We start from the raw sequence: 22,642 nt of genomic DNA, 5'->3' as shown, positions 1-22,642 counted from the left end.
CTTGGGGATTTAAAACGTTTTAAATGCTGGAAGAAATGATCTGGACTGTACTGTGCATGTCTTAAAAAATCCCTTGGTAGCTGCCATAATACTTTTCTGAGATAATTAAACCTTGAGTAAAGGGTTATTGGCATTCTGGGGATGTTTACATACAGCAAAAGCAGGGATATTTGGGAGAAAGAAAACCATGGCTTATCGGGCCAGTGCTTTCTGTGTAAACTGCTGCTGCTGCTAGGCATCGTGAACTCTACTTACCTAACATGTTGAATTGCTTGGTAAGGAAAAAAAACCTGCCTTAGGCTATCTTAAGTGAGGTTTTGTCAGTGATTTAAAGATTTCTCAAAGACTTTTTTCCTATAATCCTGTAGAAAGCACCAGGCTTACAGGAATAGTTGTGCTTTTGTTAACATAAATCGTAGAAACTTGAGATTCTGTCTTGTCTTCTGTTTGAAGACAACAATTTTATTGAACCATATCCATATCCATGAAAAGCAGGGCATGTCAGAAACAGGCAGTTTTCTTACTTTTGAAGAAGTGTGTAAGTTTTTTAAAGAAATGGTCAGGTTTATTATATTAGCTTGGTAATTTAAAGTAGTAGCTGTATTTGTAAAGTCCTATAGGATGATCCTCTCCAGTGTAGATCTATTTATTCTTTCATTCAGGAAATTTTGTACACTTAGCTTGTATAATATAGATACAGAAAAGGCAGTGCTGCTGACTCCTAGGAATGAGTGGCCTGTAATGGTGAATACCTGATTATGTGTCCAGAAGGTCATAAAGTCATTCTAATTAATTTAGGTCATCTTAAATCTTTAAGTCCCTTTAGTCTGAAAGTGAAACTCTGGTGAGTTGTGAGATCATTGTAGTCAATCAATAGTCAGAGTCCTTGCATGAGGGGGAAAATCCTCAAGAAATTCAGGGGAAGTATGTAATCAGGTTTAACACACTGTGTGGGTTTTTTAGTAATTACTTGCTTTCATTTGGGAAGGAATTAGGTGGAACAGACTGCAGATGATGTTTTGATGGGTTTGATTAGCTGCTGACACAGGGACTGAGTCATGAATCTTTCTAATCTGTTAAAATACGCATTTTGTACAAGAACAAAGAAGCTTTAGTAGTTTGTTTTCTGTGTCTTCAGAGTCTAACATAAATATGGGTCTTTTAAATGTTTTTGAAATTGCAGCTTTCAACAAGGCAAGAAGAAGAATTTGTTACAGTAACTCCTGAACTTTTGTCTAATAGTTTTCACAAGACATCATAAAGAAAGTGTTTAAAACATCTTCGTTAAGTAATCTGTATAATTATATATGCCTTGCTCTGTTTTGCTAATAAAAAGTATATTGAATAACTGAATCAAAATTTGGTTGATTTTTGCAGTAAAACCTTATTTTTGTCAAGTACATAGTAGGTCAAGTATGATAATGCTTTTTCTTATCTTTTTATCTTTCCCATCAAAATTGTGATAGCAAAATGACTTAATATAAGATACCAAATTAGGAAAGCATCATCCGAAAAATGAAGTACACACTTGGAAACACTGACAGTGGAAGTCTGATTTGACTGTTGGAAAAGCTCCTCTTGCTGCTTTAACCTTTCAAACAAGCTCTTAAACACACTTGTTTGCAATTTTGCAAAATGTTGAATACAGTTAGCTTTCTATATTAGAGAAACTTGACATTCAGCACTTTAAAGGGCGTGCTCTTTACTACTTAATTTGCAGAACTTAGTAATTGGTGCTATGTCTTGCCATCTGTAGAAAAATAGTTTATTTTCCACAAAATATGTATGTGTATCTTTTAAAAAAAATACAGGAAAAGAGTTTTGTAAGTCTAGACTACATAGCTGAAATAATTTTTATTTAAAGTTTATTGCCTAATGTACCATATGTAGTTGAATAAGCCCATTTTTAGCATACATTTACATTTTGTGTAAATGTATTTGATTAAAATGTTATGCCTGCTTAACTAGCTTCAGAGACTTGCATTCAGTCTCTTCAAGATGTCTGCAAATGTGTACTCTGGCCACTTAAATGGAAGATAAAAATATGTTTTTTACAGTTTTCACATTCTTTCTAATCACTAGTATGATTTTAATTGCATTCATATGCATGTATTTACAAACCTCCAGTTTTTTCTTTTTTTGAGTTTTTTGTTTGTGAGTGTTTTGTTCGGGTTTTTTTTTGGTTTTTAATTTTAAAAATTTTTTGTAACAATGCAATTTAATACCTTGTTTAAAATGTTAAGGTGTTAGTTTTGTATAAAAGTGCATGGAATAGAGAGAATGTTGGTTATAATGCTTAATATATAGTCTGTGGTCTACAATTTAAGTAAGAAACTGTACAAGTAAGTATTCTCTGTGTGGAGAATCTAGCTCTTGTCAAGGCAACTGACCCAACTTGTAGTCATTGTTATGTTTCATTCTTCAATTGCTATTTAGAGAGGAATGAAACAGTGATAACTTATGTCTCAAATTAAGGTCTTATTTTTATTTCTTTAAGCAGTATTGAATTTTGTTGAGGACATTTTGACAATGACTTCCTTTCACTTCTTTTTCACTTTTACTTTCACAGGCGAAAGAAGTTGGTTTGCTTGATGCAGACATATATGGACCTTCAATTCCAAAGATGATGAACTTAAAAGGAAACCCAGAGTTAACACCAAGTAAGTGGAAGGGTTTTTTCTTGCTGTCCTTTCTGTATAGGGATGAGCATGGTCCACTCATGGGTGCCTCCTTGGTGTGCACAGAAGGGATGCCAACAGAAGATGAAGACTGAGTGTATCTATGTATTTATTTATTTGTTTCTGTTATTGAGGTTACTTTGAAAGCTGCCATGTACAACTAGGAGCATATTCAGAGTCCTATTTTTTGTTAATATTGGTCCATTCAGTCTCATGGATTTTTACTAGAGACTCTAGGGAAGGGAAGGTTATTTATCAGTAGTTTTAAAATTGTTATATAATATCCTACAATAGATAACTTTCAGTTAAAGAACAAAACCCACTAATCTAGGGAAAGAGACACTAAAAAAAAAAACAGTAAGAGAAGGATCATTACTGTAGCTTGTTTGAAATGTCATTAAAATGATTCTGTTGATTTCTCTCAAGCCAAATGTGCCATGACACTTCACTCATTTATATTTGAAGTTGTGCATTTAGGAACACAGTGCTGGTCACTTCCCTGCCAGAAGGTGAAGACAGTAGATAAAACTCCTAATTTTCCTTTTGCTGGGAAGAATTCTGGGGAAACATAAATTCAGGTAGTGCAGTCTTCAAAAAAATAAGGTGACCCAAAGCAGAAAGATCCCATCAAGTCTCTTTACCTTTCAGAAGTTTAACTTTCACCCAGGCCAACCAAGGATGAAAGTGAAGAATGGCTTTATCTTGATACCCTGTTCATATGATGTTTGAGTGTAAGGCAGTGTGGTTTTTTAGGGTGGTAAGGACACTGGGGTGATGCAGTTTTTGTAATACCTTCTTTTGATTATCCTGTGAGAGAGGGCATGTAACCAAAAAAAATAAAAACATGTAACCACATACAAAACTAATCACGCACTGTAGCAGCTGGTTGATGCATTGGATCCTTCTGAAGAAAGTACAGACTGGCCATGTGTGTTGTTAGGGAGGGATCAGGGACATCTACCAGTTCAAACAGGGTATGGAAGGGCTTCAGTGCAGTAATCAACTGCAATGTTTGTGGGCAGCAATCGCTGGGTAATGGGAAAGTTAAATATTCCTTCTGCTTCTTTTCATGCCATGATCTCTCTTTTTTTATCATAGAAAGGTTTGGGTTGAAAGGAGCCTTTGAAGGTCATCTAGTCCAACCCTCCTGCAATGATCAGGGGCATCTTCAACTAGATAAGATTACTCAGATGTCCTGATCTTGAGTGTTTAATATCTACTACCACCCTTCGCAATCTGTTTCAGCATTTCACTAGCTTCATTGTAAAAAAATTTCTTCCTTATATTTAGTGTGAACCTACCCTCTTCTAATTTAAAACCACTACTTCTTGTCCTATTGCGACAGGCCCTGTTAAAATGTTTGTCCCCATCTTTCTTACAAGTCCCCTCTAAGTACTAAAAGGCTTCAGTGGGGTCTCCCTGGAGGTTTCCTTTATCTAGGCTGAATATCCATGATGCTCTCAGTCTTTCCTCACAGGAGATGTGTTCCATCCTTCTATATCTACTCTAGTGTTGTTGTAGAATGTTCATTTGTAACTCATCTTAATTTGTGTGTGTGTATATGGGTATTATGGTTGTTGATCTATGTGTTCTCACATGGTATAAAGCATGCAGAGTGAAACAGTGCCTGTATCTTTAAAGGTTTGTTATTAAGCTTGCAGTATCAGCCTCTGAAGATTTAATGTGGCCAACTTAGGATTTCTGATATAAGTAAAATTCTGTCTCCTTATGATTATGCCATATACACTGGATAAAGAAAAAGTAATGTATTTCCATGTACTGATGCACTGCATGTGCTTGTACAGATAGCTATCAAATTGAATACTTTCTACATTTAAGCTTACGAATGCAGGTTTTATTTAGATAAATTCCTAAGAGAGTAGGAGAGTACTTCGTTTTATTTGTTGGATTTTTGTTATATCTTTTGAAGTCAAAAGGCTGCTGAGTGATAAATAAATAAATAACTGAGCCTTTTCATGTATCATCAGTAGTATTTGAATTCCCAATACAAATGGAAGTATTCTTGCATTCAGTGGTACTTTGAACTCCATTGAGGATGTATGTCATACAGGCTGTGTTTTCCCATAACAGATTTTTTTGCTATGAATTTTGTGTTTGAAGTGCATTGTGCAATATGAACACAAAAGGGACTATGTTGTGGTGTTCAAATCTCTTTTCATTTTTATGTGATGCTGACTTTTTTCTCCCAAATTTTTCCTTGCTGTCTGAAAAATGGATTAGGTAATTTAGAATTCCTTGGTCATTTTGCTATGTATTTTATCAATCCATACCTAATTTAAATCCATGTCTTGACCCACAAATTAAAAAGAAATTGCCCAGTCTATTTCTTATGGTTGTACAAATCAACTTGATAGGATTGCTAGAACTTAAGACTGTATTCAGATATTTCTGGTAAACAGCTGAATAGAATTCACTGTAAGCCTTGTCTTAACATGATTCAAGCATTGTTAGAAGTGCAGAATTCAATGTAATAGAAAAAAATTGGAAGATTTCCCTGAACTGAAACTTCTGCTGTTGTCTTGTAAACACTAACATTTTGATCACTGAAATATATTCTTTCTAGTTCTATGTGGAATGCACAAGTAAATATCAGGATTTAAAGAACATACCTTTTTTTTTAACAGACAGAAAAATGAATTGTATATTTCAAAAGCTTGACAGATGACACAAGTCTGCTGAGAAAGACAGCAATTTGGTATGAATAACAAGACAGAATTTGTATTTCAGGGATTCTGTTCACTACTCTGTGTATTTTTAACTATTGAGTTGATGAAACTGATAAGTAACAGCAAGAGAAGATGGTTTAATTGCGAAGTAGGAATGACAGAGGAAACTTTAATTAAAAGTTTAATCAAGGATTCCTCTAATGAGTGACAGATGGAATAAGCTTGCAAAGAAATGATCAATCATAGGTGTGTGTGTATATATATATATGGTACATATAGAGGTGTATATAAATATATTGATATAAAAACATGTATGACTGTTGTGTTTTGCTATAATGAGGTTTACTGTTATCATCTGGTTTCTTACTATATTTTCAAGAGTAAAACAAACTCTGAAGAAATACTGCGTAGCAACTGAGAGAGCCCAGGCATTTCTTTGTTATAGAAATGCATAAACTATGTCTACATAACAATAAGTTAGTTAAAGACATTTTTCATAACATAGCAATCAAAAAAAAGTTTAAAGTCTTACTGCTTCCTTCAGGGTGAGGCATGGATTTGAAAATGAATCTGTAGAGTAATCCTGGGAGGTTCTGAGTGCTTCTGCAATCTTTGATTTCTGTTTCCTTTCTCATATGAAAAGGGATTATGGATGCCCAGTACCACACAAAATAAGTCCATGCAGGAGTTATTACTTCTGAATAGAAATTATTATGGTCATGCCATAATTTAAGCATTCAAAATGAATTGGGAGTTCTTAGTGAGGAGTCTGTATAAATGGAAGATGCTGCATTAATTTAATTTTGCAAACTGTAGTACATTGCAAAGTCTGCTAACATTTAATAAGCTGTCATTCAAAGTACTTTAAATGGTCAGGGAAATGTTGGTTAATAAGTTCACCACTGAATTTAATTAGCTAATGGAGGATTATCTAACTATGGAATTAATATTACCATCAGCTACAATATATATGCAGGGCAATGCTAATAGTATAAGTTACAAAAGTATTACTTTTATTCTTTCCCTAAGTAATTTAGTTAAAAGCAGTTTTCTGGCTTACTGAATTGCATGATTTCATTTTTTTCCTTTTAAATCTGCTATTTAAACTAGATGTCAGAGACTAAAAACTATTATATTGCCAGAAACATTTGCCATTTTTCTAGATAGATAAAGTTTCTTTATTTAGTTTTATTACGAAGGTTTTGGTGCGTAAATCTTTGACAGGTGACTCTGCTCTTAGTATTTCAAAACTTTATTGCCATTTTATCATAGCTTCAGTGTCTTTCATTTCTTAATAAAATAGTATATTCAGAAGATCAGTAGTAGACATCTGTTTTCACAATTTAGGATAAAATGTAATTTCTTAGAGAAAGCTAACAGTGTTTGTGGCTGCCCCATTGAATCTAATAAAATTGCAGGAACTATAGAAATCGACACCTGAATTTTTTCACTGGGTTACATTTGCATATCTTAAGACTGTGATAGCAGACTCTCAGAATGTGAAAATTTAAAATAGTTGTGACTGTTTAAAGATCTCTGCTGGAATAGTATTAAGGGATTGTGGCACATTCATTTGAGACTCATAAAAAGAAAATTTGGAGTGGACTAGTGAAATAGACAAAATATTATGTAGCATAATGATTGAAGAAATTTCGTGATGTTTGCTAAGGATTTAACTTTAAAGGTAAGGCTTGAAGTCTCGAAGTTGTATTTATCATGCTTTATCAGTGGAACTGCATCGTGATAAATTTTTTAAAACCCCTACATTTGATTCTTAAAAAAAAAAAATATTTGAGGCCAATACCAGATCTTGATTGGTGAGGAGGTGATTTTTAGATTGTCTATAGTCTAATATGTTTCATTGATTCTGTTTTGAAAGTAGCCTGAACTGAAACCCTGTGTTTAACTTTTGGTGATGTCTTACCCCAGTTTATCTGGATGGTGGGAGTACAGCAGTCCCATGTGTCTTACATGTGACAAAATAATTAATGAGAGTATTGTAATTAATTGTGGGTTGTATTTTGGAGGCCTTTTCAAATGTGATCAAGTAGTTGTAAATGAGAAGACTACTTGAATGTTTAATATTCTATTCTGGACCTTGACTGTTGCCCTCAAACCTGTAACAATAAACTGCAAGGTGGATTAGTCCAGCTATTGTTGAGTTGACTTGTGGAGAAAATCAAAGACCTTGGAAGGGAAAGGAGATGGCAGATACACAATTCTGCAAGTAATTATTTATAGGCATACAGTTGTTAGCTGCTGTTTAAAAGGAAAAAAACCTCTAGGGAATTAATTTATTAAAATTTTATTCTTAATTATAAATAAATTCATACAATTACAAAGAGTATAAGATGAGAAATGTAGTGTAGTAATTAAAGCTTCTTACTGAGACCAGTCTTTTTGGATAAATGGCAAATCAAATTTTACCAAATGCCATTCCAGTATAAATTACTGAAACACTGTAACCTGAAATAATACATTTGAAGTACTTGAAGGCAGATTTGTATTACTCTTTATTTTGTTAATCCTGTGGTGCAGTAATTCCAGATTATTTGATTTGAAGTGTGGCTAGCAGATACTTACTATATTATAAAGTTTACTCTTAGAGATACAAATGTTTTTTTAGTTCAACTGGTATAAAAACTGGAATTAAATTGCAAAATGGCTTTGTTGTAGGAACATCATAGATACTCTTTTCATTATACATTTGTAAACAAAAGAAATAAATCATGCTTTTGTAGACTGAACATATTTACCTTTTTGCTTATTTCAGAGGAATAAATGTTTCCATTTCTCTGCTAGAAGAAAAATGGAAGGAGTGCAACTAATTCTGAATTTTCTCACTGTTTTTACCTTGCAGTTTTGCTTCTGTGCTTTTTTTTTCCTCCATGGGCTTCTTGCTGTAGTCTCTCTTTCCTTCTCTGCAGAGAATGTAGTGGCTTTTCATAATAGAGAAATGAAACAGAATAGATCAAAAACAGGAAAAAGAAGTGGTTTGATTGTTTCCCTGTAGAGCCCAGAGGCCAAAAGTGACAATAAGAGTTTAAAAGCTAGCATCTCTTTCCCTTTGCTTTAGTTGATGGTCATAATGATTTATATATTGATTGTGATACCATATGGTGTGGGACATCCCTTTTTTAACTTGAGATCAGCTCTTCTGATTGTATCCCCTCCCAGTTCCTTGTGCACCCCCAGCCTGCTTTGCTGGTGGGTTGGGGTGACAAGCAGCAAAGACATGGACTGTGTAAGCACTGCTTAGCAATACAAAAACACCTCTGTTATTGACACTGTTTTTATCAGAAATCCAAAACACAGCCCCATACCAGCTACTAAGGAAAAGAATAACTCCATCTTGGCCACAATTAGCATAATTACATGTAATCCTTTGACAGCTTTTTTTTCCCTCCCATGTTTTTTCACCTAAATTTCCCTTTTTTTTTTTTTTTTTGGGGGGGGGGGTGTCTTGATTGCAGTATTTTACAGTATTGAACTTTAAAAGGCTGAATTGACACAATTGCATTGACTTCTGTAGTTTTGCTTTGAAAGCAATGAAATCCCTAGTTAGCTGGAATGTTTTTTTGAAGTTGGGTCTTAAATTAAAGCTGATGCATCTCTGCCCCTGGGGTTCCTGCTGCTCCTTGTTCTGCTCTGCTGTCTGGCACCCTGTTATGTGACTGACCAGGGCAGTCCCCCTGTCACAACAGCAAGTCATTGCTTCAAATGACAGGAGCTTTCCCAGAGGTTTCTGTGTGTCAGGACAGATGTCTGTCCTGTTAAACTGAATGTTGGGTTAGTCTGTTTCATTCCTTGTGGATATAATGAACTGAAAGAACCTGCCTAAATTAGTCTAATAAATCTTTTGATCCACTATAAATAAAATTTTTTTCTCCTTGGGGATCTAAGGGCATTTCAAAATGTGGGTTATTTTAGCAATCGTAAGGAAAACATTTTTTATGGAAGGTAATGGCATGATGCTTAAAACTAGCCCTGTGTTTTAAACCTAACAAGTCAGTGCTGCTTTAAAATGTAACAAAGATGTTTCTAAATCACTGTGCTCTTTACTTCTGCCGGATTTGCTTTTGAAGTACAGTCTTCCAGCAAGCAATTAGTTTTTTTGCTTTTAGGTAGTACTGCTGAAGTCATATCTGCAAAACTGTTCTGTTAATGAAAAAGCTTTTACAGAGCTTTGTTTCCTCTGCAGTCTGTCAAGAGGAAAAAAAGTGTAATAACTTCTCAGGTAATGGGACTGGTAGACCCTCTAAATATGAGAATCAAATCTCTTGGGAAAAGTTGCATTTCATTATGCACATATTTCATCAAATTGAATGGTGAGCATGGAATTATGCTCTTTAAGTCTCATTACTAGTTTGCTTTGGTTAAGTATTTGGGATGTCTCTGTGGTTAGATAACACTATTAGTGCACGATGTAATGGGCAATCACAGCCTTCCTTGTGTGGAGCTCTTCAAGCTTAAAATACAAATTGTAGTATTTCTGGGGCAATCCTGCAAATAAACTTGCAACACAGTGTGAAATCAAGCCTGAAGTCTCAATTAGTCTGTCAGTTGCCATAGAATATTCTAGGCTTCTGGCATAAGCAGTTAAAACAATGATTACAGTTAAAGCAAGGATTTAAAATTTATGACTTTTACTAACCTTTTGGTGACAGCATCCTTTACCCTCTTTCATGGATTGGTGTCATTGTTTTATTTCAAGGTACCGTGGGGCCCTTTTGTTATTCATTCCTCTCCCCTCTGTGGCATTTCTTTCCTCTTTACCATTCTGTGGGTGAAATTCACTTGCCTTTGCTTAGGAAACCAGTACTACTTTAAACATGCCTGGAGTATGGTGTCAGGCTTCTAGGTGCCCCTTCAGAAGGTATGTCCCTCCCTATGCCCTCTGCCAAATCTGCTAGCCATGTGCAAATCCCACTCCCTAAGGCATCCAGAGTGGCAGGAGACATCTATGTTTACACAAGTAAAGCCCAACTGTTTTTTTACTCTTCCTGCCCAATGTCTTCCTTCCATCCGTTTGCCTGTTCCCAGAAACCCCAATTTTCTCCTTAGTTCAGATTCTTGAAAACTCAGAGCAACTTTTCTGCATTTGTGCTTGCTGAGCCGGTGAGCTCAAAATACATTTGCTAGGGTATTGCATGATCCACTGCATTGATATTTAATCATTATAAGCTGCCTTTGTTTTTTGTAAGCAATATAATGCCTTCTAAGGAGGTGTAGCACAACATCACAATCTTGTGCAATAACATTCTTTACTTACCTGGTGAGGTAAGACTGAGCATAAGCTTTTGCTTGTGCTAATGTATTGCTCAACAGACCACTTCCAAAAACTAAGCCAAGAGTTGGAATGGCTCTTTGTTGCTTAACCCTGGGCTCCATCACATGTAGCTGTTATTTGGGAAGACAGACACCATAATATTGAATGTACTCCCATTTCTTTTTTGTCTTCCCAGCTTATATGCTAAGCATGAGGCCATGTGGTGTGGGATCTCCCTTTGGTCAGTTGTGGTCATATGTTCTGGCTGTGTCCCCTCCCAGCTTCTTGTGTACTCCCGGCCTGCTTGCTGGTGGGGTGGCATGAGAAGCAGAACAGTTTTTGGCACTGTTTTCATCACAAGTCCAAAACATATCACCATGCAAGCTACTGTGAAGAAATGTAACTGAACTCCAGCCAAAAACATATACATACAGATATATAGTTATATATATGTAATGTAGTTCTGGACACACCTTCTGTGCTCTACTGACCCTGTGACCCTGGCCATCATTGAACAGCTATGTCAGTCTTCTTAGAGAAAACGTGCAGTAACTCAGTTATCTTGTTAGGGTAATCTGTTTCCAAGGCTGGATTTGTTTGGGGAGAGAAAGCTTAGTAAAAAACAATTACAAAATGCGTCTTCATTGATGTAATGAACATCCATCTTCATTACGTCAGTGTTACTCTTCCCCATGTGAGTAACAATTCAATCTTCAGACCAGTCCCAGAACTCTTAATCAGCAATCTGCTATAATGCTTTCATGAATTTGCACATCTGCCTTTTCTAGTGCCCTACTTGTATTCTATCAGAAAAGGCATTTACTGGCAGGTCATTGGTGCTACTTTGATCTTACTGATCTGATTTTGTATATTCAGAGAAAACAGCGCAGTCTTTTACTTAGGGCCGTCAAGCCTACTGGAAAATTGCAAGCTAGGTGGTTTTATTTATCTCTTGGCATTGGTGGTATGGTATTGCTGTGCTTTGTGATTTTAAGAAACCTGTTTTGTTGTGTGTTAAATTTTTGGAGCTGTATGGTAGGCTTCTGATAACAGAAAAGCGTACTCCAAAAGCTATGGGAATTAGAGATGTTACTGAGATCTCATTAAGCTAAATTTTCTTTACATGTTATGTTTTAGGAAATCTTCATGAGACCCACAGTGAAAGGAAAGGAAGGCCTGTTGCTTTTGATGAGACAAGGGTGATTACCAATGCCCACTGAAGCACTTTAGATTTGAGATTAGTCTTAAGAATGATTTTTAGCAGTAGGCAAACAGTGGGGAGCTTTGCAGTATTTTGTATTACTTTGAAAATATGCAGAACATTATAGCCAGAATATACAGCAAGTTGTGAATTGTTCCTCTGCATTGTATAAATTTGATTAAATCTTGCTGCTCAGAGCATTTTATAATCCTTGTTGTTAACCAAAGAAAATAAGATGCAGTTTTAATAAAAGGAAACTCTGCTGTTGAGAAATAAACCATGCATGTGTTTTTAAAACCAGAGGCCCCTTTTGCTGCTCTGTAGGTCAGTGTGTATCTACTCACAGCAACTCTCCTGTTTTGTGAGGAGAGGGAGATGTTGGGAGGTGTGTGAGCTCAGCCTGTGTACCTGGTCTCTGTGCAGAAGAAATTGTCCATGCAAGTAGTGGATGTTGAGATGTCTCTGTATGTTTGACTCACATAGTGTAGAGCAGTTGGACTGAACTGAGAAGTGGCTTAGTATTTTGGTGAACTTCCCAGAATGATGCATCTTTTCTATTCATCTTACTATCCAGTTCCTGAGCCTCATGATGGATAGTCAGAGCTTGGCCTCCCCTTTTTGTTTTGTTTTGTCTTAAAATTGTCCCTGTTTCATTATAAAAAATGAAGGAAACCTTGAGTCTGCAGTGGTATATACTGTTGCAAATACATTTTTCCTATTTCTTCTTTTTTTAACCACTCTCTTAGGTAAATATGTAGTAATTTCTCTCAATACTTCTAACAGTATTTTAACTTGTGGTGGTTATTATCATGTTTATCAGGACACCAAAACATTGCCTAGGCTATAGGCTGATATTCCAGTGTCATCAGCCTCTTCATAACTAAACTGTCTTACTGCAGGGGGAGAAGTAATACTGTAATTACTAGAAATGTAGTAGAGACAGTATAATGCCACCAAAGTAAGTCCTGACTCAACACTGAAGAGCTGCACAAGTCAAGAAGAGCTGTATGCACTGGTGCAGTGTGTCAGTCCAAGTCAATCTCTTTTTCAGTAATAGCTCCCAGCTCATTCCTGAATGCAATAGTCATACAAGTGATTTGTTTGTCTTCGTGTTTTGTTCTTTTTGATTTGTAAACCAAAACATCCAATTTATTCTCCACCATATTTCTACAAAATTACATGGCTTGAATGCTCACTTACTTGATTGCTTGAAAGCTTTCATCTGTAGAGTTTAGCTGTTTAATTTGTATGCTCTTGGTTGTTATTTTGTCTGAATTTGGAGTTCAGCTTTGAATGCACTGTTTTTATTTTACTCACATTGTTTTTATTTTACTCTCTTTATGTATTCTACTTCGGGTGCATCAAGGATTTCTGTCAAATTCTGCATTCTAGTATATTTTCCGTTGTTTAAAGTATTCTTCCTGTTTTAGTCCCTGTCTGTGCATGCTCTTCCAAGATATCAGCCAGACCAAATAAAATGCCATTTGTTCTTTTCTGTGAGTGTGTGTGCCATTTTGAGATAAGGTGTAGATTTAGATGGTAGAAACAGCAAGGAAGAGTTTTGGCTTTTGTGAGAGTTTGTTTTGAATGCCTTCTTTTTTATTGTTTTGTTTGCTTTCTGCTTGCATGCCCCTTTGCTAGTAGGACCATTACAATATTTCTTCCCTGCTTTTTATTCTTGACACTGGAGGGCATAGGAATAAGACATATGACAAGGACAATACATCTGCAACTTTCAAATAAGCACCTTTTGTACCTACAGAAATTTTAGAAGTCCTGCAAATTTCTATCAACCTGAAGAAATCTGGGACTAATTACCTGGAGCTGTTGACAATGGTATAGTTTAGGGATAGCTTATTTGGTATCTCTGCTCTGGGGTTTCTGTAGCAGGTTTAACAGAAGACGACAAATTCCCCAAATCTCTGGTATGTCAGTGGAAGTACTCTTGCGATTCATGAGATTAGTGAATAGGATAGATTAAAAAATATGAATTAAAATCTCACCATTATGTATGACTTTGGTTTTGTTCCAGTATAAATGACTCAGCTTTTAGTGATTCCGGAGAGGGAACCTATGCCTTCCAGCATAGGGATTTCATAAAAATAGATTGATTTTGGCAGCACAAAATGACATTATTTTATGGGCAAATAGATTGCTATTCTGGCAAAAGATGAGTAGTATTAGTAAAATGTTACAACCTGAGGAAAAGTGGAGTCAGATTCTTGGGCTGAATAGATAAATCCATACATTTAATGAAGGGATGAGGGGGAAAAATAAACAATGTTTAAATAGAGAGGGAAAATTGTTCTTAAAAGATTAAAAATGTGTAAGCTTATTTCTTTAAAAAAAACCCCAAAATACCCAAAAACCATCTCCTCTCCAAAAAAAACCCCCTTGTTTGCTTTTGTTTTAGAAAATCTAATGAGGCCCCTTAAGAACTATGGAATCGCATGGTGAGCATGTGTTTTTATTTAAATCAAACTCCTTTTCAGATGTACTTGGTATTGTGCTGTAAAGCTCAAGTTTTTGGTTTGTTGTTTCAGCATGTCTATGGGTTTCTTGATAGAAGAGACTGCCCCGGTTGTGTGGAGGGGGCTCATGGTAATGTCAGCTGTTGAAAAATTGTTGAGACAGGTAAGGCTTAGTTATGTATTTCTTCTTCAAAGTAATCACTTATTTTGAAATGCATTTAACTGATACATGAGTGTCTATGATATTATTTCATGTTAGTGGTGAGCATTTTTGTGTATTGGTCTTCTTAAATTCAGGTAAGTGGGAAAGTTGATGCTTTTGTTTTTACCTATTCCCCTCAGAGCTGTTGTTCTGTGCCTTTGATGAGTGAATTACCCCAATTTGCCTTCCATCTCATTCTTTTTTTGTTTCTTTATGCAATTGTTAAAAAAAAGGCATTTTGAAGTTGCCTAAGGATTTGAATGTATAGGTATCTATGCATATCTGCAGCTGTATTCCCTTATGTGCTTCTTAATTCACCAGCACTAAGAATTCTTGGACGGCATTTGAAGTGACAGGTACAGGAAAATCGTTAGCTACAATCTCTGTGTAATGCAGATAGATTGTTAGTTAATAAATCTTCTGGCATGTAGAAGCGGGATGACTTTTTTTATTCTGTGGCAGATTTTTCTTTTATTTTGAAGAGATCTGTGGAGCACTAATGAGACAAATAGATGAAAAGATGCATTAAGGTTGCATGTTTAGACTTTGAAGTGACCCAGGTTGTTCACAGATGACATCCATTGTAGGTATCTACTGTGTACAGCCTGGAGATCACAAGGTTTCTGTTGGTCTTCTTTAAATGCTTCCAAATAATGTACTTCTTTAACGACTGAAAAGAATATTTTTTCCAGCCTTTTCCCATTTTTACTGAAGTGTCCTTTAGCACAGATTTTAGAATAGTGGCACTTACTTCTCTGGTGATGGAAACTGTACCTCTGCCAAAATTTCAGGAAGAGCATCTTTGTCTAGAATTAACCTTTAAAAGTAAAGGCTATCCATGCCAATAGCTGTGGAGACCATTCTGACCTCTTTGTGTGCTGTGTTGTGCTGGCTGGCTCAGGAAACTAGAACGTAAAACCTTGTAGGTAGAACTAAAGTTAGCACCTGCTGTATTGGCATGCTGTGCCCTGGGAGACTGGAGGCTGGCAGGCACTGCAGTGCTGTTCCTCAGTCCGTAGTGTCCCAGATGTGGAGCGTGTGCCAGCATCCTTGTGCAGGGTGATGGTGATGCTGTGTAATGAGCTCGCTGCTCCCTAGCAACCAGCGCACTTACATGCTGGCCAGCCATGCTGTGGGAACGAGACAAGTCCATTAATGCTCAGGGCATCACTGATTTCCCTGGCAGTGAAACCTAAGCTGTGAAGGAGGAAGGCTTTATGGCTAAATTTCTCCTGCCCACATGCATTTTGCTTCTGCATGATTACCAGGTTAGTCTTAAATCTGAGCTGGAAAAGTTTGCACCTCTTCCTTTGAAGAGAAGCTCGCAGATCACAGGGAAAATGAGCAGGTCTGTCTGACGTCCAAGTGGCTTTAAGAAAGGAAAAGAGTGCATGTTCCAGACTGAGATGTGCTATTTTGTTTGTAAAAACTGTAATCTCCCTTCTGCAGTAACCAGCCATTCTCAAGAATTGTTAACTGTAGGACCAATAGTTTAATAACTTTGGACACCTAAACAAGAGAGAACCACAGCGTGTGATGATCCTTTTAAAGATACTGTTGGTCTATTTTAGATTAGAAGTAGTTTTGTGATCTTTTGGGGACTTCAAAAATTCTTGTTTTCTCTATCTGTTCTGGCTGGTCTTAGCTATTACCTCCTGTTTAACAGGCTAAAGTTGCTTCCAAGAATAAAATATTTTTGCTGGTATTTAACTTTCTAAAACCATATTCTTAAGAAGTAGCTTATGTCATTAGCTGCATAGAAACTGTTTAAATTAGCTCCCTAATCTAGATTTGTAGTATAATGTAAGTGTACAAAGTTCCTGTGCATTCAGACAAGATGGTAAAATACAAAGTTCTTAAAATAGTTAATTCAGCCTGATAGAAAACATTGATGTTCCTGGACTTTTTCCCTAAAAGCACTGGTGATATTTCCTATTTGTGTTTACTATTAGATGGTGGAGAGGTTTTTTAATTGTTTGATAGCATCAAGACTGTGCGTTCACTCTGTGAATAATTTTGGATGCGTTTTCTTTTTTTCCATATGAACAAATCTGTTTCCCAGAGTTTATCATGCTTCTGATACTGCAGTAAAGCATTTGAATTGCTTAGTTTCCAAATTCTGTAATGGGAACTTGTTAACTCATAAATGAGTGCCTGTAATGAGTGTTTCAATGCTTGTCTTACACTAGGAACTTAAAAAAAATTATGGAATCCTTACTTTTAAAAATGTATTTGTTAAATATGTACATAATGCTTTTTGTATATACTTAACTGCATGTGATCTCACTCTTTGTAATACAGGTTTATTGAATGGTGTCAGACTGGTAGATAACAGGAATAATAGTGAAGTGGTGGGTGGTGAGTGCTTGGTGTTTCTCTGGTAATGCATATCTCATGAGCAAGGTGGTTTTCTGCAATGCATACTACTCTCCTTTAGCAGAATTTGGAGGAAATGTACCTTATAATACCAAACAAAGTAAACAGTTTAGGATGCTGTATTACTTATATTACCTATATATTGATGTATGTGTATCAAATCAGTATATAAATGAAAATATAGAGCATATTGGTTCTATAACAGAATAATTGGTCAATAGAAAAGAAGGAAAGTGATGATCTTAAGCTACAGAAAGAGCAAGATGAAATGCAGAAGGAAATTATATTTCATGTGTAGTGAAAGTGAATTGCAAACAGTAATGGAACATTTGATCTTTATAAACATATGCATAACTATTTCTGTTAAATATATCTCTAGTTTATATGTCTTGAAATTGCCCAAAATTTTGTTGTGGCTGAGAAGTGACTTCTTTGTTAACATGCTAAGATGTACTGTAGGTCCATTTACACTTCAGGATGGTCTATCACTTATCTGGGTTTTGACACTTATTTCCCTGTCACGGTTATCTTCATGTAAAAAGTCTTTCACCTCTGTTTACACATCTTTTGAATCTTGCTTGCCTGTAGGTGAGTGAGATAGAAGAGAGTGGTTTTTTTAGTTGACGTTTTAAAAGATTTCTATTTTCTCTGAAGGTATAATTACAGTCCAGGTAAGGAAGCTTTCATAGCTCTCCAGGGTCATCCATGGCACTGGGCTTTTTCTCTGCAGTTTTCACTTCACTTGAGAAGCTGCCTACTCACTCTTTTGTCTGGTCCCATTTACTTTGTTCCTTTACTCTGTGTATCTTGACTCAGTGTGATGGTGCTTGGTTCAGATTAAACAACCTACCTCAAAACTCATCATCTTGCTGTATTTGTTGTGGGACTTACTTATGATTAACCTTTAGGCTAAGCACAGTAAAGATACAATATTTTTTGAGAGTTGCCTAAAGCCTGCACTTGACCAACAATGTGTCTGAAAAGGTGTTGAAATAAGTATCAAGTAGGTACCTAAGAACCTTAGAAATAAAATGATTATTAAAAAAAAAAAAAAAGACAAGGCAAGCCAAACTTGCTCTCTGATTTGAACTGCTTTTTCAGCAGGCATTTCAAATACCATTACCATTGTCCCATACACTCCATATGGCAAGATATCTAGCATTTCTAGCAAAGTTCAATCTCTTTACTGTCTTAGGACATCTTAACAGTTGATGGCAAAGGAGCAATTAGAAGGGTGCAGATACAAACCCACTCTATGTCTTGGAATGTGTTATGGCAATTATTCTGCCAAAAGGCTCTGAGAAAGGAAGTGGCACTGATCTTGGACTTACTATCTTATTCTATGTGTGTTACCTAGTTGAACTATCAGCAAAGAAAGAAAAAAAAAATCAATATTCTGCACACAAGTCTGCTTCTCTTTTTAAAAAATATCAAATAAGCATGGGACTGCAGATAAAATGCAAGTGCGTATTTTATTATGTAATATTCTCCTTGTATCTTTGTCCTATCAATAGATAAAGTTGTATCACTACTGGAAGCAAGGGTTGCCTACACAACACGGATTATAGATAACAGCAATTCTGTTTTGTGTAAACAGTCCCCTTGAAACTACCCTAGAAGTCTGCTCTTTCTTCAAGGCATGTATCTCAGGTTGATGAACACCCTTAATAGGATTTCTTACCCTGACATGATATTTTGACCTATGTTTTTGCAGGCTAGTCAGATCTTAAGAGGGAGGACTCTTGTATTTCTTCCTTATCATAGTTTTCAAGAGTACCCAGAGTATTTTTTGCATCTTTGGTATAATATGGCTATAAAGCAGAGCCTCAGTGCTGCTAAGTATTTGTGAATGCTAAAGGTTCCTTTGATGTACTTGATAAGGCTGAAGCCATGTTCCCAGAAAGATGGAAGTTTTTCCTGCAATGGCTTAATTATAATGAGTGCCTAAAATGCTCTGATTATCATCAAATTGTAATTCCTCAAACTCTTTCTTGCTGCTTAGTTTAGCACCACTTTAGCCTCTGTTTTAGTCAAGGTAGGTGTTGAAAGAAAATTAAAATAAAACAAAGCTTCACTGGGATGGATACAATTAGAAAGGAAGGATACAGGGAAGTTAGCCGAAGGCAAATTAAATAAAACTTCCAATGCATAGCCATTATCAGCAAAAGGAGGTGGAGCCTTGCATTTTGATGCTTGGACAAGCTTTATCCCCTGTAAATTCATGTTGAAAACCATAAATTAAACAGAAGAAGGATCAATGTTATTTTATTAGCTAAGCCAGGACTTAATAGGACTGTAGTCTAAAGATTCAGCCTTATACTTTAAAAAATTTGAAATCAGTTTGTGATTATTTAAGCTGTACATAATTTTGAAAATTTGGCTAGCAATGAGAACTGTGTGTGCTACTTTCTTTCAAAGCCAGCACCTGCCAGAGATAGTGATGGTAGCAATTATATAATGGAGTATGTGAATGTATTTATATGTACTTGGATCTTTTTTGTAGCATAATTCTGTGATGCTCAGTTACCATACATAGGCAGTTATAGAGTATGTAATGTTGTCACTGTGAAGAAAATTAACTCTACTGCAGCCAAAGCTTGCACACATATGTTGTAGGGAATAGGGAAGATACAGGCAAATGGATAAATAATCTTTAAAATATTGAGCAGACTATGGGTTATGAGGTTTGGGTTATTTCAAGAGCTCCTATGAGAAAGCTGCCGTAAAAGCAAGCATTCTGTGACTAGAACAGTAAAGACTCATGTTTAAAGATTTGGGATTAAGGTAACTTGAAAATAGTAGTATTTAATTTTTGGACAGCAAATACTATGGAGGCTATATTGTTTTGGGTTTCTGATCAGTCTGAAATGACTCATCTCTATAGAGGAGATTATAGATATTCAATACTATTTTTGTTTGAGTGACTTTACTTAGTAAATTCCTACATGGAGTTGCTACTGTCTGAGAAGTGTGCATGTAGTTATTGGTATCCTCCTTTCCACCATTTACATTGTATAGGTTGCAAGTATGGTCTGGGGACAGAATTTCTTTAGGTGTGGTTTATTTAGCTATATGTTAATGCTGCCCTTGAGAAGACAAAAATAGGTAAGGTATTGAGAGCAAATGTATTTATACCTGCTAAAATAGCTATCAACTGCCATTGGCTGTTCTACTGTGCATGTTCTAGGCAGCAGGATGTTCTGTATTTGGTGTCTGTAGATACCAGTCCAATCTTGTTTGGCATGTGTGTGCATAACACTCTTGTCTTAGAAATTCTTCAGCCTGTAAATCTTCAGCTTTGCGCTGCCTTATGTGTCTGTGTGTATAAATGCATTTCTTGTAAACAGAACAATGGAAAAACTAGGGGAAAGCTTTCCACATTAGGAGGAACAATGTGGATTTGATTTGTAGCAGGAAACAACGAGAACATAGTCACTGAAGTAAAGTACTACATGTTGAGCCATCTGTCTGGTTGGTTAGTATGGTTTCCTAGGAGTTGTCCTTTGGCTTCTGTTTGTGACCATGTATTGTCTTTTGCCTTATATTTTTGGGACCACAGAAATTTTGTTCTATGTTTATGTAGTGTGCACCACTGTAGCGAGTTATCATTTTGTGTGAGAGATGCAGAGACATACAAAGACTAGTATTTACAACTTCCAAATAAATATCAACATTTTTCTTTGATACTTTTTTGTATTTACAAAAAAATTTATAAACCTTTTCTCTTTTGAGCACAGTACATTTTATGTTCCTGGTTCTCACTGTCTGTTCCTATGAATGACATATATCTGTTAAGGATGCCTGTGTAAATGAGATCAGTGTAAATGTATCACTGGCATTCACCATAACTGGTGTTCTTCAGAACTTAAATCTCTTCTGCAGATGCACATGCAATTGCTTAGCTTTTGATTATACATGCTGCCTTGCCTTTATATTCTCCAGCAAAGAGCCATCAAGGTGATACTGGGGTGTTAAGCGTATAATGTGCAAAGAGACACTGAGGAACTGCGTTTCTTTTATTTTGAGACAGTTCACAGAGACGTGAACTGCTGTCTTGAACTACCTAATGGATACATACAGAGAAGATGAAAGTAGATTCTTTGTGGACATGCTCACTAATAGCACAAGATGTAATGAATGTATGTGTTGCAATACATAGTAAGAAATGTGAGGGGGTGTTGGTGGTTTGGTTTTTTACAGCTGAAGCAATTGCATGTCAGAGCAGGTTGCCAGGAGAGATTCTCGAAGCTCTTTTTCTGGAAGATATTAAGAACTCAGCTGGGCAAGAAACTGAGTAACCTGCTCTAAGTTGTTTCTGCTTTGTGCAGGCAGAGGTCCCTGAGGTCCTTCAAGCCTAAGCTGTTCTGTGAATCTGGGATTAGTTCTAAAATTGGCATTCCACTGCCTAATTGACTGTCGGTCTGTAACTCCATTAACGCTCAGAGAGAAGAAAATGGTTCTGCCTATCACAGAAATCATTGGTTAGAGCAGTCAGTCAAAACCTAAACTGAATGTAGGTGTCTCTCTAATATGACTGCCTTAATCACTAAGTGAGGGAGTCATACCATTAAGTGTTGCAGTCAAATGAACATAATGACTGAGACCATCCTTTCCTCAGTAGCATTTGTCTCTTTAGACTGTTGAGGTGCTGAGGTGGAGACAGAAAAGTCAAACCCAAATAGGCTTTATTTCTTGAATGAGCATCCTTTCTATGAACTATGAAAAAAATAGAAGAAATGCATATTTTGTTTTCCTATCATATCTCCTGTTTTTATGGAAGTGCCTTAATCTAGGAGAGGTTTGAAGCACGCATTGATGTGTTCTCAGGCACTAAGAACTGAGTAGGGATGTCATAAAGAAGTTTTGCTCAAGACTTCTGGCAATTTTTTTGCATTAGTTTTAGTAGCTTACTGTCTAGGATGCAGACCTGTATGAAACTCAGACTAAGAGATCTGGCCATTCTCTGTAGTACATGGAGAACCATACACTGATTTTATTTCTTTCTTTGTTGAATCTTGCCATCAGTGTCAGCCCTGAGTAATTTAAATTCTAATTTGACAAAGAAAAATTCAAAGATGGTAGCAAAAGTCATCTTAAAAATGCAAATAGAGTAAATCTTTCTAGTCAGATTTTTTAGATGAAAGGCAAGCAGGAATGAGCCCTGGAGTGGACCATGGAGACATGAGCTGAAGGCTGCTGTGTTTTAAAGTGTTTTCTAAACAGGAATACTGGTGGTATTTATTTATATGGAAAGTTTCAAAATGTGGGCTACAGGAGAAACCCAATGCTGCTCTTCTTTTTTTTTTTTTCCCCACTGACAAAGGGGTCTGTTCTTTTTTTCTAGCTGCTGTAGCTTAGATGCAAAAAGGGATGTTGGTATTGCTGCACTGAATATTGGAGTGCCTCAGTGGTTGGTGCCCTGCCTGCAGGAATGGAAATTTAAACCAAAGCCTAGCCTGGAGCTATTGCATACTGGGGTGGTGGGAATACATCACTTGTCATTGCCAGTGGTACTATTTGAGGGATTATTTTCTCTTCCTGGATGTATCTCCACACTCTTTGGCAATGTCTTAAGGTAATAGGTGCAAATTTGGATTTTAAGGATAGCAAGAACTTGTCATCCTTTAGATGCCTTAGTTAAACAAATTGGCAGAAAGTACCCTTTTGCTGTGTTTCGTTACTCACATGGTAAATGTCAGAGATGAAATTATTATCGTGTGGGCAAAAACTGTCCTGTTGGTACAAAATGAGACAGTAT

At 36.2% G+C, this 22,642-nt stretch overlaps 1 protein-coding gene across 1 annotated transcript in view; it reads left to right on the top strand.

Moving 5' to 3' along the window:
- NUBPL (NUBP iron-sulfur cluster assembly factor, mitochondrial) overlaps positions 1–22,642 on the top strand; it is a gene marked incomplete at its 5' end in the record, with an annotated part of 78,336 nt that overhangs the window by 12,899 nt on the left and 42,795 nt on the right. Inside the window, 3 exons of the mRNA XM_084207620.1 lie at positions 2,570–2,660; positions 14,249–14,288; positions 14,379–14,469. Of these exons, the coding sequence (XP_084063746.1) occupies positions 2,570–2,660; positions 14,249–14,288; positions 14,379–14,469 (222 nt within the window). The remainder of the gene's footprint in view (positions 1–2,569; positions 2,661–14,248; positions 14,289–14,378; positions 14,470–22,642) is intronic.

Source organism: Fringilla coelebs (genome assembly GCF_963513975.1).
Source record: "Fringilla coelebs genome assembly, chromosome: 6".
Classification (NCBI taxonomy): Eukaryota; Metazoa; Chordata; class Aves; order Passeriformes; family Fringillidae; genus Fringilla; species Fringilla coelebs.
The sequence above is the reverse complement of the archived record's forward strand: the minus strand, read 5'-3'. Positions and strand labels throughout refer to the sequence as shown.